This window comes from Bacillus rossius, chromosome 10 (genome assembly GCF_032445375.1).
Source record: "Bacillus rossius redtenbacheri isolate Brsri chromosome 10, Brsri_v3, whole genome shotgun sequence".
Lineage (NCBI taxonomy): Eukaryota > Metazoa > Arthropoda > Insecta > Phasmatodea > Bacillidae > Bacillus > Bacillus rossius.
The window spans coordinates 10228132-10255439 of NC_086337.1; the positions used below are offsets into that span (position 1 = coordinate 10228132).

At 37.5% G+C, this 27308-nt stretch overlaps 1 protein-coding gene and 1 long non-coding RNA gene across 7 annotated transcripts in view; one reads left to right on the top strand and one right to left on the bottom strand.

Annotated features, from left to right (window-relative positions):
• LOC134535773 (mothers against decapentaplegic homolog 4) overlaps nt 1-27308 on the bottom strand; it is a 193658-nt gene that overhangs the window by 60293 nt on the left and 106057 nt on the right. For 3 of the 6 annotated variants that reach the window (XM_063375024.1, XM_063375023.1, XM_063375019.1), the window contains exons 1-2: nt 18792-19055; nt 16527-16715 (exon numbers count right to left, since the gene is read on the bottom strand). In XM_063375024.1, the coding sequence (XP_063231094.1) occupies nt 16527-16715; nt 18792-19044 (442 nt within the window). In that variant the 5' untranslated portion in view covers nt 19045-19055. Of the gene's footprint in view, nt 1-16526; nt 16716-18791; nt 19057-25236; nt 25342-27308 lie in introns of those variants that run through there. The other 3 variants (XM_063375022.1, XM_063375021.1, XM_063375025.1) reach the window with 2 other exon arrangements.
• LOC134535774 (uncharacterized) lies at nt 1631-7136 on the top strand. Its single transcript, XR_010075705.1, has 3 exons — nt 1631-1710; nt 5001-5170; nt 6208-7136. It is a non-coding gene; the product is annotated as an uncharacterized LOC134535774 (long non-coding RNA).

Below are 27308 nucleotides of genomic sequence, written 5' to 3' on the forward strand. Positions count from 1 at the left end.
GTAAATGTAGTCAAATTTGTCTTTACATATAATCGGCATAATTACATATGACATGTAATAAATAATGTTATTAGATGTGCCATAAAATAACATCATACAATGTGTATAGTAATCGCCATAATAAGCAATTAAAATATACACAAATTTGCCTTAGAAACAGGAACCTGGACAATATTAATTGATAAAATAAAGCAACATTATCAGTTTTCTAGTACCTATAGTGGGTATTTGTCTTCTTAGTGTCAGGTGAAATATTAATGAATACCATTCCTAAGTTCTAGATAACAGCACTTGCTTTACCTGTGAATATATAAATTAATAATTGTTTAAATGTTTGTTTAAGCAAATTAAGTTTTTCAGTGAACTACTTTGGATGAATTTGTTATTAGTCTCATAATTTTTGTCTGTGTTTTCGTGATAAATCATATATTGTGCAGGTAGAAATGCTTCAGAGAACAAACACAAATAAAACGTACTAACACTTCTAAAACATGCTTAATGGTTTTGTATACACTGAATTAATTATTTCAGGCATCTCAGTAACTTTAATACTGTTAATAATTTAAGTTGTTGTACATCATAAATGACCTTAAGCTGCTTTGTACGTTAATAACATAGGCACCTTAAAGATTAACATCACTAGCAAGTGACACTATAGTGAAAATTGTGCTAGTATTACTGTAATGCATAACATCGTGGATTGCTTACCAATTGCTGTAAAACCTACATGATATTTACAGATGTATCATCGCTTCCTGAAAGCTCATGTCATACTTCTGCATCACATTCCTCGCCAGTACAAGATGACATCAGTTTTCCGGGTTCCAGTAATTCTGGGGCCAGACAATGGGAATTTGCGAAAACATACAGCAACAAAGCTTCTGCATTATTGCATTATTGGGTACGATTATTATAATTTTGTGCACAAAAGTTCATATATTTGTACATTTGCACTGTAAGAAGAAAGGATTGAGGGATGGTGGGGTTTTCATACATTGTTTTAGTGTAAGGAAAATTTAAATTGAATGATAACATTTTGCTTAATATATAATGTTAATAAGTAATGTTTGTGTGTCAGCTAATATTTATAATGCTAATAATGTCATTTGTATGGTGGTGATAATGATATGTTCCCCCCCCAATTGTAATTCACATATATTTTATTTTTTGATTCTTCAGACAAAAAGTCAAATTCCCGCAATCCTCACTAAGTAATTAATAACTGCACAATAAATGTTCTACATAAAGGCCATTGATTAACATTATTGTGTCCAACATTTCCCACATTTGTTGTCTCGGCATTTACTCACATTGAACAACTTTTTCAAAGATCACAAGGAATAAATGCATATATATTTATCATTATATAAGTATGGTAAGGCTTGTGAAGTAATATAGGGGTCATTCCATGAGAAAGTGAGCCTGGCAAACATTTTTTGAAAATTATTACATGCAATCAATTTTTGTAGAAATTGCAAGCAAATATGTTGTATTTTTGTTTTCCTTTAATAAATATGGTAATATAATCTCTGTATTATTGTTATTCATTCCAGGAAGTCAGGTTTGCAATTGTGTTCTTGCATGTGATATTTGTGTGCAAAGTTGGCATCACTACATATGCTCAACTGTTTGTACTTTTATCTCCTAACATACTTTAGTTGGTGCTAAAAATGTTCTTTTTATAATTCACCAAAGCGATTATTTGAAAAGGTAAGCATATCAATGGTATTATTTAAAATTGCATGTACATGTTTTCAATGTCCCACCCGTGACAGAATACATGGAAAAGTTTGTATACTAAAAAACTCTTTTATAGGTTAGGACTAACAAAGGACATACAAAAACCTTTACATGAGTTCTTTGTTATCTGACAATTTCATTTGTAATTGTTGATGCTAACAATAACATTTTCTTCATTTTTCATTTGTCCCACCCGTGACACATATGATAATATTTTCTATTAAATTAGAAGATTCTCATAACCTATTGATGTGATGAGTCTATGCTTCTTTATGCTGTGCCCTCTCACTTCAATTGACATGCCTATTTAAACTTAAGTAGTATTGGTTACTAAATTTTGTGTTATTAGGAAATTTAAAAAAGAAGCACTTAGTCAAGTGATACATTTTATACTATTCAGGGCTAGTTAAAAATAATATTTTAAAGTTGGAAAAATATTATGAATAACCTTTAATTTCAAAGAATTGTACCTTTTTACAGCACAAGTTTCAAAGATACTTTTCTTTTCTAGAAATGGAAAAAACAACCTCAACTGAGCGAATGCGGAAGCATCGACAAAAGTATAAAGACGACCAAAAACTTTATGATAAACATTTGGAAAAAGAAAGGGAAAGAGACAAGAAGCGTAGAGAAAATGTGAAGGCTAACGAGATGAAATCAGTCAAGTTGAAGGCAGCAAACAGACGTAAGGAAGCTGAAAGGAAAAGGAAAAATAGGCAAAAGATAAAGCAAGACTTGCGTGTTCCTATTGATACGACAGACCTGGGCTCTTATTTGTGTGTGCAATCTCTTGGCAAAGCTGTGAGAAAAGTTAAGAACTCACTTCCTAAAAGCCCAACTAAAAAAACTGTAGTAATAAAAAAATTAGTATGTGACAGTTTCCCTGAAACAGCTAAAAATATTTTTTCTCACAATGAAAATAGAAACACATCAGCCAAACATGCTTTGCCACAACAGCAAATAGCTCAGATTCAATCATTTTTCGAAAGAGATGATGTAAGTCACCAATCTCCAGGCATAAAGGATGTTAAGTCTGTAAAAAACTCACAGTCGGGAAAAAAGGAATTGTACCAGAAACAATTCATGAACATGACCGTGAAAGAAGCATATATCTTCTTTGTATCTGAGAACCCTCACGTGAAAGTTAAACTCTCAAAATTTTATGAATTACGGCCAGCTCACGTTATTTTAACAAGTGAAATTCCCCATAACGTTTGAGTTTGTAAATATCATGCAAACTTCACGTACCTCGTGGAAGCTCTTAGTAAGCGAGGTAAAGACTTTCCGAAAAATTCATCGGAACTTCTAGAGTGTGTTTGCTGTGATGTAAAAAGTGAATCATGTATGACAGGTAAATGTAACGGTTGCAAAGCAGATTTCAGCTCACTGATTTATGATGTTGACCTCCATACCAAGATTAGCTGGAAAGAATGGATTGAAATAGACAATAGACCTAAATTAGTGGAAATTGAAGGAACTATTGAAGCAACTATTTCCAAGTTGAATTCACAGCTGGGCCACTTCAAGAATCATGTTTTTGTTAAGCGAACTCAGTCTCAAACATTTAATAACATGAAGGAAACCCTTAAGGCAGGTGAGGCTGTTTTGCAAATAGATTTTGCCGAAAATTTTTCTGCAGTTCATCAAGACGAAATCCAGTCAGCACATTAGAGCCACAAGCAGATAACAATATTTACTGCTTGTGCATGGCTTCCAGATGGAGAAAAACGTACCTTCGCACTAGTGTGAGACACTGAATCACGACAAGTATGCTGTTTATGCGTACCTCAAACGAATTGTAAGTTTATTAAACCAGGAATTTAGTTTACATACCATCAAGATATTTTCTGATGGTGCAGCAGCCCAATTTAAGAATAAGTACACAATGTCAAACCTTACTCACACGAAAGAAGACTTTGGTGTCATGTGCCAGTGGTTTTTCTTTGCCACTTGCCATGGCAAAGGAGCTGTAGATGGAGTAGGGGCTGTGGTAAAAAGAGCAGTATGGAGCAGAGTGAAGCAGCGAAAATTACAAGTGCAAAATTCAGAAGATTTTGTAACAGCAGCAATATCCACAGTAAAAAATGTTAACATATTGCATGTCACTCAATCAGAGATTGAAGAACACGTAGAAAAGCTAAATGCACGATGGAAAAATGTGATTGCAATACAGGGGCTACAGTCGCTTCATTTTTTAGAAGGTCATAATAATGGATATTTGATTGTTGGGCACACATTTCATTCTGAACATATCAAACGTCAAATCTTCAAACTAGAAGTCTCTGAAGTCTTCACTGATTCTGAACCAGACAGTCCAGAATAAATGATGAAGTTGACTGCAGTTCAAGCAAAGCCACCTTCTTCAGTTTCTGAAATAGTAGTTGGGACCTTTTTACTTGTTAAATTCACAGCCACTTCAAGAAAGACTAATAATCAAGAATACAGATATGCTGGTATAGCACAGACTTCCATTGAAGATGACTGCTCGGTAAAAGTAATGTTTTTGAGACTCGTTGACAACAGCAAGAAACTGTTTAAAACTAATGAAAATAATATTTCTTTTGTTAACTATGATGGCATTATTTCAGTGCTACCTACACCAGTACTGAAGAAAGTTAGAAAAAGTGTTTTCTACGAATTTCCTGCAGTTGTTGATGTATGTGAAAAAGCATAATGTGTGAAGTAGGACAAAGAAAAAAAAAAGAATTTTTCAAAAATATAATATGTGAGCAAGAATAATATGTTGCTAATGTGTTTTTTTTTTTTGTTTGACATTAAGTGTATGAATTTACTGTGCATTATGTAGTCAGGTTTTGCCCATTCCACAAAAATGTCCCACCCGTGACACAACGATGTCCCACCCGTGACATTAAAAATTTAAAGTACATATTTAGTTTAATGTTAATAATCTTCCTTGTTTCTTTTTGTAGCAGTGTATGTAGCAAACTTTTCCCTTTGCAAAATTCTACATATAAATCATATACTCCTCTAATATTCACAGGATTTATAATAAACATCCCAACATGTGGGAAGGTTTGTCTTTTTTTTGTCCCACCCGTGACGAAAGCTTGAATATTTAATAACTAAGTATGAATGAATGTCATTTTTAAATTAAACCAGGCATATTGCAGTACTATGTTTATAATTTTATGTAATATGCTTGAAGAGTAAATAAACATCACAGGATGATAGTTTTACACACTTTTAACTATAAAATTTTACTGCAAGTGTCCCACCCGTGACAATGGAATGCCCCATAGGTTTCAATTTGTTGCAAGAATCACCCCACTGGACGACTGCAATCTTTCATTACATTCTAATGAACAGCCATGCCAAAACCTAGAAAGCAGATTCCAAACTCATTGCGCAGGAAACAACACAGCAGGAGGTTTGAGACACTGCTCGAGAACTCCGAGGAAAGCCTCTCGTGGTAAGGTACTACTGAAATTTTTTAATACTGAGAAATAAATAATGATTATAATAAATTAGTTAAAAATCTCAATTATGGTCAAGGATTTGTATTGGAAAATGTATGAAAACCAGATGAAATCTGTTGTCATGAGGAAAGTAATGTTCTTACACTGCAATTGAACTTACTGATCATATAAACACCCAAGAAGTATCAAATTTAAATGTTTATAACTTACATTTAAGTGACCGACAATTATTTAAAACTACTTTAAACAGGGAATTAATCTTAAAGGGACAGATACTGAAGTCATATATTTTTCAAATATAACTTTAAAAGATAACCTTTGCATTCGTTTATTTGTCATTTATAGCTCTCTGCTTTCAAATTTCCTCCTCAATCCTTCTATAAGCTGCTTATCCCATTGTTTTAAAGTCTGTTTGATTGTATGTTTGGTTTTGCTTGAACTTCTTATTTTCTGTTTTGTCAACTGCTGTACTAAACATGTTACAGCTACTGTACCTAAGTCCCCCAGTTTTCACTTACATGCTGAACTCAGATTTGTGAAATTTTTATTGTAGTAAAACCAGTTTGATACAAAACTCAGGCAACCTATTTTTTTTTTAATTTGTAATAATCATATTCAATACATACTTGTATTCAGATATTTAATTAGGTAATTATCTCAAAAACTCAGAATGTACATTATCTCATACACTGCATTGGAAAATTAAGTATAGTTATTACCAGCATTACTTATTTTTACCAGTGGACTTTAATATTACATTATAATACAAACAAATATTTATCAAGGCATTTTGATGAACACTGTGAAATTTGAATTATTGAGGTCACTCAATGAGGTTTCACTTATTTGCTTTTCTCTACAACATCAAAATCTTGGTTTCATAAATTTTCTATCTCACTTTTCCTATGAATTATCCTTCTCTTTCTCCACTTTAATATTTAATACTACTGTTAGCGTGTACTGTGTTGTGTGTTCAATTCAGGAAAACACATGATTGGTAGATGATGGTATTGTATTAATTTGTTTTCAGTTACATCAAGCAGAAGTAGCCTTCTGAAATAAGTTGGTGTGACAAGAAAGCATGAACACAGTCCCAAAGCCAGCAAGTTATTTGGCGAGGCTCAGAAATTGAAGAAGATTTCAAAACTTCTGGACAAGAAAGTCAAGTCTTTCAGGGCAAGAGTGCTGCTGGCTGAGAAATTCAGCACAGTTGACTGTTTCAACAGCCTCATTTCCACGGATGATAAAGTAGTCTTAAACTTCATTCAACTTGACTAGTGTCCAACGTAACGGCAACTTTCGGAATAGCTTTGGAACATTTTTTTATTAATTTCATATTTTGTTTCATTCACTATTTGTATGTGCTGGAGTGGCCTATTGTGAATTTTAATGAATCATCTGTTGTGCTGTTCCCTATACCTGTTTGTTATTTGTTAGTGCAGAATTTCCTGTCATATTATTTCTCAGAGAAATTGGCCCCCCTTTTAAAATTCAATTTAATCAGTTTGTTTTATTCTGTAGGTACCATTTTCTATAATATTGTGGGAGCTATTGGTAATGTAAATAGTAAATGTTATTAATCAGTGTTACTATTTTAAGCTTGACTAGTGTTTGTTTTGTTGCAATATGGTACATCATTTGTTACTATGGATTTTAGGAAGATTTCAAAGAAATACTACCTATTGTAGTCGTTACCATGGTGCGACTTCTGAAAATTTTTATAATTTTTCGCTTCTTGGTCCATAGACCTCAAAACCCCCGTCAATTCAAAAGTTATATATATATATATATATATATATATAATCACTTTCTTGTTGACACGATAACTCATAATTTTTCCAATATCAATCCCAAACTGATACATAAAATCTAAATTTAGAATATATCGGTTCAGTTCGTTAATGGGAAATATCCGACCAAAGGGCTGGAAATGGGGTAGGTTTTTTTAAAAAAAAACATATATACATACATAGAACTATATATATATATATATATATATATATATATATATATATATATATATATATATATATATATATATATATATATATATCCCCGTAATATTGAAAATACTACATCCGTTTGACCATATTAAAACTTGTAGGAGTAATACAAATTTTTTTTTTTTTTTATATTTTTTGATATGACCAAACATAACTGAAAAGGTTGAAAAAACAAGGGTTGGCAGGCAAAAAAAAATCATCTCTTTTTGTAGACATCATTTTGAATTTGTACAAATAATGTATTTTTTTTTACAATTTTTATCCAAAACTTTAGCATCTCAATTTTTTATTAGGTGAGTTATTAATGCAAGGGTTGAAAAAATTAGGGTTAAAATTAAAAAAAATTCATAACTCCCTCAGGAGCTACACTATGAAATCCGTTCAAATTATTTGTAATTCTTATAATTTTTATCCAAAACCTTTGTCTGAAACAAATTTTTGACAGGCGAACTATTCTTGCAGGATGTTGAAAAAATAAAGGGGTAGAATTTACAAAAAATTATAGTTAATGTACCGTCTATACTGTTAAATCCGTTCTTTTTTATTGTGACACTTTAAATTATCATATACATATTTTGTCTGAAAAATTTTTTATTCAATCAACCACAACTGCAAAGAGTTGAGTTGAAAAAACAAGGGTTGTTGGACAAGCAAAATCTATAACGTCTTTCGTAGGCACAACATAAAATTCGAATGAATTGTGTATTAATCTTATAATTTTTATCTAAAACTTTTGTCTGGAGTGATTTTTGGTCGGATGAACTATTGCTGCAAGGGTTTGTAAAAACAAACGGGTAGAATTTAAAAAAATCATAATTCCTTAAGATCTACACTATCAATTCCGTTGTTTATTATGAAACATTAAATCATCTATAACTTTCGTCTGAAATAATTTTTAATGACCAACCGTTACTCCAAGGGGTAGAATAAACAAGGGTTGTAGGATAAAAAAAAGGTAACTCCCTTCGAAGTTACAACATCGAATTCGTACAAATTGTGTATTAATCTTATGAATTTTATCTAAAAGCTTTGCCTGAAACAATGTTTCATTTAAAGTACTAATTTTGTAAGGGATTGTAAAATGATGGGGTAGCATTTAAAAAAAAATCATAACTCCCATAGTGGTATACTTTCAAATCCGTTCAAAATATTGTTAAATCTAATAATGTTACCTTAAAACATTTGTCTGAAACAATTTTTTATAACACAAACCATTATTTAAAGGGATCAAAATAACAAAGGTAGAAAAACAAAATGTCATTGCTTTTTTTAAATATGCTGACTTTCAAGTTCACTATAATTTATTGTAAAAATTACTAAATTTTATCTAAAACCTTTGGTTGAAAATATTTTTGATGAAACAAACTGTTGCCAATAAAACAGGGGTTGATCTTGAAAAAAAAAAAAACACAGTTAAACCTTTTTTAGTATCAAATTTGTTGGAATTTATTAATAACCATATCAAGATTACCTTACATTCATGTCCGAAAAAAATTTATATGACATTAGTGAGCAAGAGATGGAAAACAGTGTTTGAAGTTCAAAAATAATTGCATGACTACCATAGTAGGCATATTATGAAATTATTTTAAGACATTCATTCCTGGATGCATTCAGTTAAAAACATTGACAATATTTTCGCTGCATGGAATATGTTAAATGGATAATTTTTTTAATATTGACGAATAGATAGGTATTTATATTGGATACATTAAGTTCTTAAAATGATCAAGGAGTTTATAGAAGTTAAAAAATATTTCACAAGGAACTAGTTACTTTGAAATCTACGTATGCCTGTTGGCTGTGACATAAGGAAGTTTTTGTGATGCAAGTGTTTGTGAAGTGTTTTATTTTATTTTTATTTGTATACATATATGAAATATAATAATTTGAAATCAATAAAACAATGACACTATCACCTGTAGTGTATTCTTTCATTTGACAACCCTACACAATTACTTCTAAAAACTAATTCTTGAGAAGGGTAATAGAGGATAGGGTCCAGTTTAAGACATATTTTTGATAATTTTTAATGTGGATTCATTGTTTTACCATTCGTCCCCCCCCCCCCCCCCAAATAGCTAATGTTTTGTAAATTAATGCATTACAGTTACACACTTTGATAATGGCAAATAGGTAAGTACAAAGTAATTACGTAGAGCGTTATACTAGAACCTGTGTATTAAATTTAACCATACATTTAAATGGATGAGCATTCACAGTTTTAAGTTAACTTGTATGCATTTTTTTTTTAAATCTTTTCAACTTAAAACATAAAACATAAAAGATATATATATATATATAAAATTTGTAAATGCTGAAATACAGATATATGTAATTATAGTTGGACCTATATTTAAATTTATCTAAGATTATTTATATATTAGTAATTTAGGGGGGGGGGAAGTAATTCCACTTTTTTATTATATCTAATAGAATTACATTTGAACTACCCGCCAAGCCTCCGCCGTTGCGTTTCTGCTCGAAGAGGTTCTGTTGCCATCCGCTAGATGGCATAACATTAGCCGGTAAAGATAGTTATACTTTCCGGCGTGAGAGTCGCGCTTCTATACTAATCTCCGTTTTCTATGCTTCGGCACGGGACAGGGATGGCAATAGACGCGCGCGCAGATGCTATCAGGTGATGCGCAGTTTACCGGTATTGGCTAGCGTGGACAGTCTAGAAAGTTGGTATCTATTTTTAGCAGTCTTTTGTATGCCTGCCTGCTTACAGTACAGCGCTCGCCAAGATAAATGTGAACACACAGCGCCCAACAAAGTGTAACAGACTTGTTTTTCAGCCGAATTTACTCAAATTTTCGACTTTCTCTGCTCAAATTTTTCACGGTTCCTCAAAAATCGGTCGTATAAACGGAATGGACGCATCAGAGGGGGGTCGCATCGGCGGGATTCTACTGTAAATGTATTTTAATAGCAAGGGTCCTATGAAAAGCAATATACCGAATAAAATCAAGCTGCTGTCACCAAACAAAGCATAAAACGGCCAAATGCGTGGTCGCTTCGTTATTGCTCGCGCGAGAGGGAGACGTGGAATGTTAGAAGAAAGATAAATGCGGGGGAGACAGACGGCAGCCAGTGTGTTTCCTGCGTGGGGAATAAGTGGCGTAGCTTTTTTTTTATGCTGGGTGAAGCGACCTTTTTCTATCAACCCACGGGAAAAGATAATTGCTTGAGCTGTCAAAATAGACATCGCTGCGGCAGTTAAAACAAGTTGGCACTCGCCAAGAGAAACGCAGTAAAATGCTACTCACCACAAGAAACTTATTTTCTGTCCGATTTTCTTCGGATTTTTGGCAATTTTTTCACTGTTCCTCGAAATCAGGTTGTAATAGAGAGGTGGTCGCAATAAATAGGGTCGCAACGAAAAGGTTTTACTGTAATTCGTGGGTGGCAGATGAAGAAATCGAGAAATCCACAAGACTTTAGAAATTTGTCTGTGTTTTTTTGTACTAGTAGTAGTGTAGAATTTATGTAATAAAAATTTTTGTTTTTTAAAAGAAATTGTGGTGTTTTTATTACGGTGTGAAACATCGCTGACGGCAAGGTCGGGAGCGCATCCTGTCGGTCTGTCGCTGTGATTATCTACTCCAAAAACATGTCACAGCATTTCAGGATAGCATTGTTCTTATATCTTTCATTTATAGCCGAATGTTTTCTACCTGATCCACACAAGTTCCATCGCCGCGTTTTGAACGAAAATAACCACCAGCCGGCTAGCATAGCCGAACTCGCGTGACGCGAGTTCACTTAGCGCGAGTATTTATCAGAACCCATTGTTCAGGGTATGCAAGTCCGAGGTGTATAGCATAATTCTATGCAATTTTTTTTGTTTAGCTGCACATGTGCGAAGTCAGCGATGTTATAGAAAAATAGCCGAGAACCAAACACCTGGCGACGTCGTTAACACAGTGAACACAGCTTTGTGTGGCCAGTGACACCTGAGATGCAGCTGGCAAGATCACATCACACTAACCAGTCGCAAGACAAAGGCACGGGACCGGGACGGCAATAGACGCACGCGTAGATGCTATCAGGTGATATGCGCAGTTTACCGGTATTGGCTAGCATGGACAGTTTAGAGGGGTGGTATCTATTTTTAGCCATCTTTTGTATGCCTGCCTGCTTGCAGTACAGCGCTCGCCAAGATAAAGTGAACACATAGCGCCCAACAAAGTGTAACAGACTTGTTTTTCAGCCGATTTTACTCAAATTTTCTACTTTCTCTGCTCAAATTTTTCACGGTTTCTCAAAAAACGGTCGTATAAACGGAATGGACGCATCAGAGGGGGGTCGCATCGGCGGGATTCTACTGTATGACCAAAATAATTGCTGTGCAAGACTGATCTTTGTTATCACAATCTGTCACCTTCAGATAAGACATATGATTGGGAGATAGCCTCTCTTGTCAGAAGGTAAAGACTTAACCAGGTTCATCACACAAGTATTGTATTCAAAATTTATGTGTTTTATTTTTTTATTAATATTATGGGTAGGAAAAGAGAAGATAGACTCTGTTGATGATACGGTGAGACTTTTCTAACCAATGGTTCGGCAAACCTTTAAACTTTGATAGCTTAATATTGTCACCAAATAGCTAATCATGTAACAGTATTTATTTTGTTAATTTTATAAGAATATCCAGCTGTCAGTCTAAATGTTTGCTGAAACATTTACCAAAAATGACTCACCCTACCTTCAACACAGTTTAGAAAAGTTTAGCAGGTACATTTCTTCCAATGCCTGTGTGCTTGTGTGGAAGGTGCCAAAGGTTATTTTGCCTCCTTGAAGTAAGTGAAGCCTTTTTTTTGTTAGGTAGACAGAAGATAAGAAATGTTGGAGCTGTCATATAAACATCACCGGTAGCAATTACTACTCTAAAAAAATTGTAGGCGTGGGAGAGGGGGTTGTATAATGAACCTGGAAAACGTGCTAACAGTTAGAATTAAATTTTTACTGCTAGAGTGGTTTTCTTTTTACAAAAAACTGCAGTTCGCTGAAACGTGTTCTGGATCTTATTTGTTAACTCCAAACAGGCCTCAAATCCAACTCTTAATGCAATTTGTTTTGATAAAAATTCTTTGGAATCTGTGAAGTTTTTTACTTTTTCCTGAAGAAGAATTCAAAGAAAATAAGAATTGTCTTTGCCACTAACCTTCTGAAGCTTCATACACCCCTAAAAAAACACAACACTACGAGCAATCAACAACCGGTGCCGTGCAACAGTGCCGTGCATAGAGCTGACAATAAGCAAAGTGCTACCAACTATTCAAGCTCAGAGTCCATACAACTATACACGTTAACTGAGCACTTCTGAAGCCCTGAATGTTTCTACTTGCAGGCCTCCGTCACAGCCTGAAGGCTATATCCCTCCTGGATTACAGGACCATTAACAGGGACAGGTTGGGTCCAGTCTTCAATACTAATCAAATCATACCATTAACAGTAACAATAAAAGAGTGCATATTATAAAACCTGAATATAATTCTTAAACAATAACACAATAATACATTCAAAGTTCATGAGATCTTAATACATTAGTATATATGAATTTGAATGTATTGGAAATGGTTATCAAGAGTAATTAAATATGCAATAATTTTTTCATTTTATACTGGTACATTGCTGTACTTTAAAAGAAAGATAGGATTTGTATTAAGTAAGTTGTATTTTTTGAGTTATTTTGTGAGTTGTATTGAGTAAGTGAGAATGCTGATACGGGGGTAGTATCCTACATTATTTTATACATATTATTTCATGTTTTTGCACATGACTTAAATTCATAGTACACTCACTTAGCACGTCTTCAAATTACGCAAATTCATTTAGCATGATGTTAATTATACTGCCCTAGTCTTGAATAGCACATCTGTAAATTTCAGTTAGCACAAAATTGCCATAAGAAAAGAAAAAAGGCAAGATGCCACGAAGTCTGCAGTGAACAACACAGTTAGCTCTACGAGGGGGGACGAGATGCACACGCATGTGACTATGCTATCGGCTGTTGTACAAACATCAACTATGGCAAGTTCAGTTGCTGCAATTGAGTGTAAAGGATAAAATGATATTACATCCGCGCGTATGCCGCCGTGCCGTGCCGTTGTCGTCCGGCCACAGACCGGGCTGTGATGAACTTCAGTCTAGCCAGTGGCAGGGAACTCACGTGCAAAAACACAAAGCAACGGCTTCCAAGTTAGAGCGTAATACACTGTGTTCAAGTAGTTGAGACAAAAATAGGAGTATTACGGCGTGCAGAATGTGCAAAACTGAAGGCTGCTTCAGTTGCACTTTAATTTTAAGCAGCCAACTGTGCACACAATCATACAAAATAAGGACTCTATATATAAAGTATGATGCTGTTGGTTGTACTATCGGGAATATATTTGACATTAGATACCAGAACAGAAATGAACAGATGATTCACATGGAAAAAGTTGTCAAATGAATGGTGCAATGAAAAAAAAAATTACAGGCCTGACAGGAATGGTGTGAACCAAGCCGTGATATGCGAATAAGCATTTTAATTTTTGAAAAATGAATGTGTAAATATCCAGACAGTAATATCGGTTTCGCTGCCAGTGAAGAATGGTTTGGAAAGTTCGTGGATAGCTACGCGACATGCAAGCTAACCAGCCGACTTTAAGCGATTTTGAATAACACAAAAATTTTTAGGAACACATTAGTCGTGCTAAGTGAAGGATTGGTGTATAACCATATTTAATTATTTATGAATGTTTTTTCTATGAAACAAGTCCTCATTTATTTCTTATTTACTTAAAGTAACATTTTTGTCATTCCTAGCATATACTAAAAGCATGAAATCATGTAGTTTTAGATTAACAGTTAATATGTATGTAGCCTTTATCTTAAAATGCTTTATTTTTAAAGTATCATTCATTATCTCAATAAAAATTAGATTTTCACAAAACCACAGAAACCTGAGTTTTTTTTTTCAGGGCTTTGGGAAACTTAATTTTTATTGATTTTATGAATGATATACTAAAAACAACAAACTTTAATATGAAGGCTACATACAAATAGTTAATCTACAACTGTAAACCACATTCCTTCATGGCTTCAGTACATGCTACAACTGACATAAAAATTTGCCTTTATGTACAGAAAAACTAAATTTGGAAAAAAAAAAAAAAACAGTTTTTTTTTTTTAAAAAACAGGTTTTTTTCTTATATTAATTATGTTGGTTCTCAGCGTATTCAAATGAAAGCCATACAACATCCCGCTTTCTGCCACTCATGTTGAACCAGAATAGTTATAACGTCTGTGAACTGAAGTCCGGCAAATCTGCACATCTGACTGCGACTTAACCACAGACAGGGTATTTCCCCAAAGGAAGAGTATTCTCCATAGAATAGCATTTTTTTTAATAATAAATATATTTCCTCTCTTTTTTACACTCTGTCTACAATTCACTAATTAATTAAATTTTACAGGAGTATGTATTTAACTGGGTATAATTTACAACTTTTCCAGATAATTTAAATGATAAGATCTTGATTAGTATATATAATTTTTTGTTCCTGTAAATCACAAGAAAAGAAACATTAATGAGCTAACTGTTGTTGCTATTAGAGTGGAATCAGACCTTCCATTACAAAAAAGTACAATATTCTATTTAAAAATATATTATTTAAAAAACCATTTGGTTTTTATAAAAAAAAACACTTTGTTTATTGTTTAAACCAGCCAGCCCTGATAAAAACTAAGGACTTTTTTAGTATAAAAATCCTTTATAAACAATTAACTAAAATTATTTTATAAAATACCTATTCTAAAAAACAATAGCAAAATAATGCAATATTAGAAGCAAAATAATTTAGAATACTACCACCATAAATTGATCTTTGGTGTAATGTTTGAATAAAATGGTTACCGAAGGGGATGTGCGTTGCATGCTAATTAATTTATACAAAAAAAAAAGATTTTCAAAAGCTTGTAAATTAATAACAGGTTGAAGTTTAGAACTGGGACAAAAATTCAAGAGCTACATAACATGATTTAATAAGTATCTGTCCACAACAACAATATGACTCTGAAAAAAGACATTGACTGACAGATATTTGAAGTATGACCACCTCGACCTCAACTATATGTTAGTGGTAGGAGTCAAAATAAATGGAAAACTAATGGAATTCTTTAATAATAATAGGTGACCTTCATCAGTTCTTTTAATTTAGGGACAAAACGTAACTCTAGAGCATTTGGTAACTTATTATTCTGTAATCATCATACAAATGTGAGACTGAAGTAAAAACAGCTTAACTAAATTCAACATCCCCTACAGGATGTTTGTTAGGAGATAACACTCAAGCTAAGGCTTCCGTAAAAATAATTTAACACTAGATTCAAGAACAATAAACATTTATTATAAACAATCAAAATACTTCTATTCACAATTCAGTCTTCTCATTAAAAAAAAATTACTATCTGGAATCATGAAATTTACGAATAATATTTACAGTATAATCAACTTCCAAGTAGTTAAAATTATAATAGCACCCCAAGAAAAATAAATAAATTACTAATTACTCTTCCTCTAATGAGGTAGTCTCCTTAGGGACTTACACTTATTCATTTCCTTGTGAATCTGAATAGTGACGATTTCCTTCTGCCAAGTTACTAAGGATCCCTCCTGACCCGGGAGAACTTCAATGACGTTGCGCCTGGCACTCTAGACTGCGAACCCTACAGACTCGTTTCCACGGGATGCTGAGCCCGCTCACAGCTAGCACTGCCTTAAGAAGCCTCTGCCACACTTTCCACAACATTTCAGTCCCGCCTTGCCAAACGTCACGGCCAGGCTCGGACACCAGGCGCAAAGCTGTGACAACACCACACGTAAGACAGTGGTGCATCAGCACAACAAGCGCTCACTGCCACCGAGTTGTGCCCCCGTGGCTGCGAACCATGGAATACTTTACAATTTGAATTAGGCGGTACTTTAAAAAATTCTAAAACGTGACAATAAGACCAAAATTAAAATAGGATAACTTCGAAAATAATTCAATTTTAAAAGTAGATTTTAAAATAAAACGAGATTACATACATAAGACAGTCTCAAATAAAAGGCCATCTCAAGAATAAGGTAATTTAGAATCTGAGACACCACTGAATATAGGCTAGATTAATTTGAACTTAAGGAGATTGAAAACAGAAGACGGCAAACACAATAACAAATTTAAAAATGGGCTACCCTGAATAAAATTTAACCATGAGTATGACAACTGATTTAATTTTGACACAGAATTAAAGATATGTGTAATTTGCGATGTTGTGTATACTTTAAGGTGAGTGGTAACAGGTATTTACCAGAGGACTGGGGCGGTGGGGGTGCGGGCGGGGGGTGGTGCTGCACGGTCTGGGGGGCGGCGGCGTGTGCCGTGCTGACACGCACCTCCCCGTCCACCTCCATGCCGGCGGGCGCACCGCCCACCCCCGCCGTGTACTCGTCCTTGACCAGCCGGCCGGGCCCCGCCTGCAGCGACAGCCCCGACAGGTCTGCAACCCACCGGACATCACCCGTCCGCTCTGTACAAACTTTCAGGGTTCAATTAAATTATGCACGATGCCTTAACTGTGCCACTTATTGGCATATGTCACCTTTAATCATTTGTTTTATTGAAGTTAAATTTTATAATTTTTTTTCAGGGAATGAGTACAATTTTTTCTTCTTCAAATTTTAATTTTTTTATTTCTCCCGAAATTAAACTTTAAATTACAAAATATAAATATATTTAAACAGTTAAATTACATGATTGGATGAGTTTTTGAAATAAAATAAATATTTAAAAAATCTAGCAAGTAATTATATATTCTGGTTTTTATTTATTATCAGAAGAAACTTTAAATTTTTTTCCATTTTCCAATTTAATAATATTTTGTGACAAATCACTGCAGACACTTGGTGAGATGCTGTTTACAACTGTAGAGAAAAAGGTGTAGTAATGGCCAACTACAGGGGATTAGAAAAAACTGAATGCACAAAAGGATTTAATGGCGATATAACGACAACAAAACGTTGTTAACTAAATACAATACAAAAATGTATCAAACAAGTCCTGTTTAAATATATTAACTAAATTACAGTAAACTTTACTAAATTGAATATATTAATTTATATATATATACATTAAACTGTTTAAATATATTTAATTTGTGTAATTAAAAGCGTAATATTGAGAAAAATAAAAAAATACACAAATATTTCCCAGTGTGAATGAAACCCAAGTCCCAAAATTTGAAAACCAAGCGTTTGACCACTGCACCAAGCCACTGACTTAATTTCTGGAGGAAAAAAAAAGTTCTATAAATATACTTTAAAATCTGTAAAGAGCTATTTCTCGCTTCCTAGGGCCCACTCACGTAAGATATTTCAGGACGTTGAGAGGGACACCTACCTGTTGCTACTCACACAGTATAGACTGAATCAGTGAGCCCCGACTCGGACCCTTCCCATAGTAGGATTTCAACTCTAAATTTTCCTGGTTTTTGCAGCTTGCCATTATTATTTTTTTAACCGGGTCGTTAGGTAGGTATAAAAATGATCAAATTTGACGGTTTTCAGCTGTAACCTTCATTACAGCAGGTGCAATACAAGAGCGAGGCATTCTCTTTCATCACTTCAACTTAACTAACAAATGTGGGAAAATTATAAGGCATTTGAAAGATTAGGCATTTACCAAGCACACAAACGAATAAAAGAAAACCAAAGTAATCCGGGAAAAAATTTCAAAAATTGAGCCAATCAGGAATAATATCATATTTTATATTAAACTCCTATTTAATACAATGTTAATGATGGGTTGAACTACTACTAGCGCAGTTAGTTTGCGGGCAGCCGCCAGCTTCACTAAGCTGACAAAACACGCCATAGCAAAGAATAGTCAGTTGCCAGACCTATCTATATGACCATGCTAAACGAGAAGTGTGTTGGATGGCTGGGACAGTGAATGTCAAACCACATACCTACTCACATTAAGGTTATAACTGGTGGTGATTAGTCCTATCAGACACAGTACATATTGTTACTGTGGATGCAGGGAAAGATAAGCAATTAAATTACAGACCACAACTGAAATTATTCTGAAGTACAAACTGTCACTGAAACTAAAGGATGATAATTTTTGTTGGTTTTGGCATCTGTAAATTTATACAGTTGTCAACCAATAGACAAATACTACAGAAAGAAAAAATTTAACACTTATGACAAAAAGGTTTTTTTTTCTTTGTACAATTATACACAGAGGCTGATTATAGTAAAGAAGTGCAAATTGAAATTGTTATACCAGTTTTCTGCACACCAAAAAAACTTTTCTTAAGAGAACACTTTACATCAAAATAAAATTAAAATAAATAAATCTGGCGTGTTGGGGAAAAAAGACATAGCCAAATTAGCAATTGTGGTAAATAATCAAAGGAAATGAAGATTTATCAAAATCACTAAGAAATTTATATACAGTAATATGATCTTTAAATCAAAATGTCACATGGCTAAACATTTTAAGTTTAATGTTGTAATATTGTGCACACGTGATGAAACAAGAATACCCAGCGCCAACCAGCGAGGAGCCTCACCTATGCCTGGCGAGACGACCCGCTCGTAGTGGTAGGGGTTGACACACACAGAGTCACACTTGAGGTCGAAGGCGAACTGGCAGTACTTGACGTGCTTCAGCTCGTTCTTGTGCAGGTCGGGCCAGCGCCAGATGCGGGCGTAGATGACGTGAGGGAAGCCCTTCCTGCCGGCCACCTGCGGCACCACAGAGACACTGGAGCCTCGCAGCAACACACAGCGACGACCACACATCACACAGCAACGACCACACATCGCACATCACTTCAGCTCGTTCTTGTGCAGGTAGGGGCCAGCGCCAGATGCGGGCGTAGATGACGTGAGGGAAGCCCTTCCTGCCGGCCACCTGCGGCACCACAGAGACACTGGAGCCTCGCAGCAACACACAGCGACGACCACACATCACACAGCAACGACCACACATCGCACATCACTTCAGCTCGTTCTTGTGCAGGTCGGGCCAGCGCCAGATGCGGGCGTAGATGACGTGAGGGAAGCCCTTCCTGCCGGCCACCTGCGGCACCACAGAGACACTGGAGCCTCGCAGCAACACACAGCGACGACCACACATCACACAGCAACGACCACACATCGCACATCACTTCAGCTCGTTCTTGTGCAGGTCGGGCCAGCGCCAGATGCGGGCGTAGATGACGTGAGGGAAGCCCTTCCTGCCGGCCACCTGCGGCACCACAGAGACACTGGAGCCTCGCAGCAACACACAGCGACGACCACACATCACACAGCAACGACCACACATCGCACATCACTTCAGCTCGTTCTTGTGCAGGTCGGGCCAGCGCCAGATGCAGGCGTAGATGACGTGAGGGAAGCCCTTCCTGCCGGCCACCTGCGGCACCACAGAGACACTGGAGCCTCGCAGCAACACACAGCGACGACCACACATCACACAGCAACGACCACACATCGCACATCACTTCAGCTCGTTCTTGTGCAGGTCGGGCCAGCGCCAGATGCGGGCGTAGATGACGTGAGGGAAGCCCTTCCTGCCGGCCACCTGCGGCACCACAGAGACACTGGAGCCTCGCAGCAACACACAGCGACGACCACACATCACACAGCAACGACCACACATCGCACATCACTTCAGCTCGTTCTTGTGCAGGTCGGGCCAGCGCCAGATGCAGGCGTAGATGACGTGAGGGAAGCCCTTCCCGCCGGCCACCTGCGGCACCACAGAGACACTGGAGCCTCGCAGCAACACACAGCGACGACCACACATCACACAGCAACGACCACACATCGCACATCACTTCAGCTCGTTCTTGTGCAGGTCGGGCCAGCGCCAGATGCAGGCGTAGATGACGTAAGGGAAGCCCTTCCTGCCGGCCACCTGCGGCACCACAGAGACACTGGAGCCTCGCAGCAACACACAGCGACGACCACACATCACACAGCAACGACCACACATCGCACATCACTTCAGCTCGTTCTTGTGCAGGTCGGGCCAGCGCCAGATGCGGGCGTAGATGACGTGAGGGAAGCCCTTCCTGCCGGCCACCTGCGGCACCACAGAGACACTGGAGCCTCGCAGCAACACACAGCGACGACCACACATCACACAGCAACGACCACACATCGCACATCACTTCAGCTCGTTCTTGTGCAGGTCGGGCCAGCGCCAGACGCGGGCGTAGATGACGTGAGGGAAGCCCTTCCTGCCGGCCACCTGCGGCACCACAGAGACACTGGAGCCTCGCAGCAACACACAGCGACGACCACACATCACACAGCAACGACCACACATCGCACATCACTTCAGCTCGTTCTTGTGCAGGTCGGGCCAGCGCCAGATGCGGGCGTAGATGACGTGAGGGAAGCCCTTCCTGCCGGCCACCTGCGGCACCACAGAGACACTGGAGCCTCGCAGCAACACACAGCGACGACCACACATCACACAGCAACGACCACACATCGCACATCACTTCAGCTCGTTCTTGTGCAGGTCGGGCCAGCGCCAGATGCGGGCGTAGATGACGTGAGGGAAGCCCTTCCTGCCGGCCACCTGCGGCACCACAGAGACACTGGAGCCTCGCAGCAACACACAGCGACGACCACACATCACACAGCAACGACCACACATCGCACATCACTTCAGCTCGTTCTTGTGCAGGTCGGGCCAGCGCCAGATGCGGGCGTAGATGACGTGAGGGAAGCCCTTCCTGCCGGCCACCTGCGGCACCACAGAGACACTGGAGCCTCGCAGCAACACACAGCGACGACCACACATCACACAGCAACGACCACACATCGCACATCACTTCAGCTCGTTCTTGTGCAGGTCGGGCCAGCGCCAGATGCAGGCGTAGATGACGTGAGGGAAGCCCTTCCTGCCGGCCACCTGCGGCACCACAGAGACACTGGAGCCTCGCAGCAACACACAGCGACGACCACACATCACACAGCAACGACCACACATCGCACATCACTTCAGCTCGTTCTTGTGCAGGTCGGGCCAGCGCCAGATGCAGGCGTAGATGACGTGAGGGAAGCCCTTCCTGCCGGCCACCTGCGGCACCACAGAGACACTGGAGCCTCGCAGCAACACACAGCGACGACCACACATCACACAGCAACGACCACACATCGCACATCACTTCAGCTCGTTCTTGTGCAGGTCGGGCCAGCGCCAGATGCGGGCGTAGATGACGTGAGGGAAGCCCTTCCTGCCGGCCACCTGCGGCACCACAGAGACACTGGAGCCTCGCAGCAACACACAGCGACGACCACACATCACACAGCAACGACCACACATCGCACATCACTTCAGCTCGTTCTTGTGCAGGTCGGGCCAGCGCCAGATGCGGGCGTAGATGACGTGAGGGAAGCCCTTCCTGCCGGCCACCTGCGGCACCACAGAGACACTGGAGCCTCGCAGCAACACACAGCGACGACCACACATCACACAGCAACGACCACACATCGCACATCACTTCAGCTCGTTCTTGCGCAGGTCGGGCCAGCGCCAGATGCGGGCGTAGATGACGTGAGGGAAGCCCTTCCTGCCGGCCACCTGCGGCACCACAGAGACACTGGAGCCTCGCAGCAACACACAGCGACGACCACACATCACACAGCAACGACCACACATCGCACATCACTTCAGCTCGTTCTTGCGCAGGTCGGGCCAGCGCCAGATGCGGGCATAGATGACGTGAGGGAAGCCCTTTCTGCCGGCCACCTGCGGCACCACAGAGACACTGGAGCCTCGTAACCACACACATTGCACATCACTACTTCAATACCTTTGTTCAGTTTGAGAATTTTTCAACAAACACTTAATTCAAAAATGATATTATCATAAACATACAACAAATATACTTGATATTCAAGCCAAACATTTGAGTGAAATAATCAGAAAATTATTTTACATAGTAATGAACACTGGAAATTTAAAAAAAAAAAAATGTTCGAAACTGTTTGTACTTTTTCTTGTTTTTTAGCGATTTTGGTAACTAATCCACACAACTTAAAAACAATACACCAAAGGCTATCTGAAACAGTCCATAATAGGAACCATGCATGAACTTTTAAAACTTATACTGCAGTATATTCATGCCATTACATTTATTGACTTATGTGAATGTATGTATGTATGTATGTATGTATGTATGTATGTATGTATGTATGTATGTATGTATGTATTTATTTATGTATGTTGCTATAAGTGTGTGCGAGAGATATCGTATCTGAATTCACATTTGGGCACTTGTTTCACCAAACCAAAATCCTGACTACGCCACTGTTTAGACAGGAATGGGCTTGAGCCTCCAGCACACCTCATACCCAGCTTTACTAAACCCCAGTAGTTAAAAGTTCCACACAATGGTTATAAAAGTTTTTGTATCGAAAGAGTTGAGTGAAAAAATCAAATGCATGAAAATCCTTAAACCAAACTCTGCACTTATTACTTTAAGATTCTTGATTCAGTAATTTTGGATAGAAAAAAAAAGTTTTAAAATTATATTTTTACTCTTACGTAGTAGAGTTCAAGGGCTGTATGTGATTTCTTGTACATTAATGGAATTTATAGCAAAACCTCTATACTCTTTTGATTATACTTAATCAATTTTATGAAATTTCGACCTTTCCATTACTTTGGGCAAAACCAAGTTCCTGGTTTTTTTCCCATGTTTTTTTTAAAGATATTTCTAGCATTTTTCATGAAATGATTACATTAATAAAAATATACTTAGCTAACCATGTTGGTTTAATTAGAGCTTATAAAACCAAACCAACCATTTAGTATTGTGTAAAAGTAAAAAGTAACATTAAAATTAAAATAATTTTTGTAAAACTATATTACTTCAGTGATAAAACATAACATAATTTCGTAGCTCTTTTATGTTGTTTAAACTATGTAAAAAGTAATCAACAACAGAATTTAATCAAAGACCAATTGATTAAAATAATACAGCAAAGCACAACTAAAATTACTTGAACAGCTACCAGGAATAAAAACAGTTTACACATGATGATGATGATGATGATGATGATGATGATGATGATGATGATTATTATTATTATTATTATATGGGTCGATATCCAATAACCGGTATTGGTTATCTGTATTATTGGTATTTTCTCCAAAATCGGCCATCTGTAAAGTAAAACTGATATTAGTGGTCACACAAGCTGGAGCTGCCTGGAAGATAATAAGGAAAGTGTTTGTGTACCGTGTCGCAGGTAACTGGTGCACAAGCAACACAGCAACTGCCACTGTTGCTGCCGGTGCTTCTGTGCCTGCTGCCTGTCTTAATTACTAGGAAGCTGGCAGAAAAGAGAGAGAGACTGAGCTGAACATTCGTCAAGCTCTTTATGGCGCAGATGCCCCGAAGTACTGATACTTTTGATTGTGTTCCTAAAGGTAATAAGTTACAAAACATAAAATCAATTGTTACACGGAAGTAATTTAAATTCCGTAGATGGAAGTTTGAAGTCTATAGTCTAAATCTGTGCTTCAGCCATGAACACTGTAGCGTATAGGTCCGCTACTTTTGGAACTGCGCGCGTCATCGCGGGCCTCCGGCACTCCGCTCCCTTCATCCTTCTCCCTCCTCTTCCCCCCCTCCTAGTGTTTGTTCAATTTGTACTCGTTCCTCCACCCTTTCAATATGCGCATGCGCGCGCTGCGGCGCGAGTTTATAAATTCAGCTGCAGCCATGTAGAGGGCCTCCTTCTACTGGTTGACTTTGTCAGGCTCGGTTGTCAGCAGTAGCTGACCTGTTGTTAATTTACTAGCATGCAGTCCGAGAGCTTCTAGTTGAACTTCGTGCGTGTGCGCCCTCAGGGGAGAAATGTAAGTTGGTTCCAGTCGTCAGTGAGGCGGTGGCCCTCGCCCTAATGTAGAATCATTTATTCTTGAATTTGTTCTGTCTAAATTCCTTTTCGGCCGCCACCATCAAAAATTGTTTGGATTATTGCTTTAAATTTAACTTAACCTTCGCTTCCGTTTTTCTGTTTGTAACTGTCTCCCCCTGAGACGTCATTGCACGTATTTGTTTGTTAAAGTTTTATAAGAATAATGTAACTTCTTTCTTTCTTGTACCTGCACTTTGCAGTAGTTTTGTAAATTCAATTTTTGTAATATAACTTCATTCGTGGAATATATGTCCCTTTTTGACGATCGTTGATTTGATCGCTTACTGTGTAGCCGGCTTACCCATTTACTCGTTTTGTCAGAAATTGTTCTCACTTTATGTATTCAACCTTGCATTGTTTAAGCTTAACATTATCAGAAATGTTAACGTAGTATTAATTTTGAATTAATATTGAATTTGTTCTTACTTTATGTATTCAACCTTGCATTGTTTAAGCTTAACATTATCAGAAATGTTAACGTAATATTAATTTTGAATTAATATTGAATTTGTTCTTGCTTTATGTATTCAACCTTGCATTGTTTAAACTTAACATTATCATAAATGTTAACGTAATATTAATCTTGAATTTGAATAAAATGTCTGTGTACCTGAAACCTTTTACCTTGCTTACCTAAACTACTCCATTCACGTAAACCCCAGTCCTTGCCCGGTTCTGGCCATCTATCCCTATGTTCCAAAGCTAGACTATGCTTTACAACTGCGCAACTCTGCTGCAGGACTGTGTGTACTTACATGTTTCTGTTCTTTTTTTCATGAACCATGGGGACTCCGGCAACCGGGTGGATTTACCGTTTGCGGAGAGACGACCTCATCCAGGTTTTGACGGAGGAAGTCGTTCCTTTCAAGGAGGACACAAATGTGGCGACCCTTCGTGGATTGCTGGTCAGGCACGTGCGCGGCGCCTGGGAGTCGTCAGACGAGGTACCGTCTCGGCAAGTCCCCACCCCCGCTAATCCACATCTTTCGGACGGGAAACTACTTTCCTCTATGTTTTTTTCCTTGACTGGGTGACTTCCGAGCAAGAGAGATTGTTCAGTCATACCTGTAACCTGCCGTCCAAGGTGCGCTGGATTGTGACGCACTTGCTATGGTGCGCTCCATTAGTGGTAATGGCTGTGATGAGACTGTCCAACTCATCACGCTTCTCCTGCAACATCGCAATTCCCAACATACCAACACAAGACACCACAACCAGCAACAACTGCATCAAAATATAAGGAATTATCCACCTTTAAGACATAGTAATTACACGCTGTGTGTCATAGTTTGTAGTTTGCCTGAACAGTCATTTTTGTTTTATATATAACCCCATTGTATTCCCCGTGATTGTAGTTGAATTCCAGAAGAGGGTTTTCAATTTCATCAGAAAATGTGATAATATAACATAGACAGATGTGTTATTGGTCCTTGCAACCTTGGTGAAATAAATTAAGAATGGGTATGTTGATTGACTTGAAAGGTGTTACACAACATTAGATGTAATTAGAAGGCAATTACCATCAAATGTGCATATGAAACATAACACAAACCCTTAAAATGTATACTGCTAATACCCAACAATTCCTTCAAATATGCATACACGAACACACCAGAAACCCTTCAAGATTATGTATGAACTACCACACTTAAAATGATACAAATGAATTTTGCATACACTATACAGAACTCTATGCATAAAATATACTGACAGTTCGTTGGGCTATAACACATTTCAAGTTCTATATAAAATTACCATGTTTCAAATAACAGTGGTTCACTCCAACTTAGGAATACGAAATCAATATTCAGATTTTAAAAGCAAATTAACTTCTCTGGCTAGGTAACTTTTGAGGCAGGAGATTCTATCCCTGAACCTTCAGTTCAATTAAATCCATTAAAAACTTGGTAAACACTCCAAAATATTATATCACTCTCACTTCTTAATTTTTTTAAAATATGTTTTAAGTTTCCTTGGACTGGCAAATTTTATAATAGTCCAAATGCATAAACTGTTGAGAGGGTTCAAACAAATACCACTCATTCACACTGAAATAGTTACTAAGTCATATACTTGTAATAACAAATGATTTATTAAACTTACATGTATATCAGTAACACAGGTCCCAATTTGTAACTGATTTCAAATGACTTTATAAGCCTCTTGCAGTCACTAATCTTGTCCATATTTAACACTTTATTTTTATGAATCACAGTATAAATGCAAATTTTACTATCAATATTACATTGACCCAGCTAAAAATGTACTAACTAAAATCTTAAAGGTTTAAAAAAATACATATATTTCTTCCATATTATTAGAGAAACAATTTTCTGGGCAGTCAGAACCGACGCCCAAAATGATCTTAATTTTTAATTAGTGGTGATGCTAATCAAAACAATAGAACTTTTGCTGATCATCATACTAAACAGTGGAATTTAAAACTTGACGATGATGTAATGTTTTTTAATAATGCAGTTAATCAGCTGATTACACTGTCAAGGATCAGAGTTTTCGGTGCTGCCTAATATACATTTCAGGTGTTCCATGGTTCAAGCTCTGTGCCACCTGTGGACTGACTGTGGTAACACAACACACTCCAATGCCTGATGGCACATCCGCTCGTCCCGGAGCGGCCACCTGCTGACGTTATCTGGTTGCGCAGTGGCCAATCCCTCAGCTAGCCGGAGCCCTGGGTAAGGTAGGCTCGAAACATTCTGGGAGTTTGGTGGAGGATTTTTAAGCACGGGAATCTCTCAGGGAGTTTCGCTACTTGAGGTTTGATTCTTAAAATAATGAAAAATGTGAGGGTGTATCTCCCGCATGGCAATGAGTCAGCAGTTTGCAAGTGTCAAGTCCTTACGTAAAAGTAGAATTTATGTTCACTCTGCTGACAGCAGCCCCCGAGGTAATAAATTTGAAATCTGAAGTAGCAGTGGACATTTATTAATTGTGTTAGGCTCTATTGGGACGGTTCGTTGTTTGTATTCAGAGCCAAACATCATGAAAAGTGTAATTTAAACTTACCTCATAGGAGGCTAGCTCTCTTGAGGACCAATTTCAAATTAATTTTAATTATGTCTTTTAAGTGATGATTTTTAAGTAAAAGAAACTACAAAATTGAATAAAAATGTGAC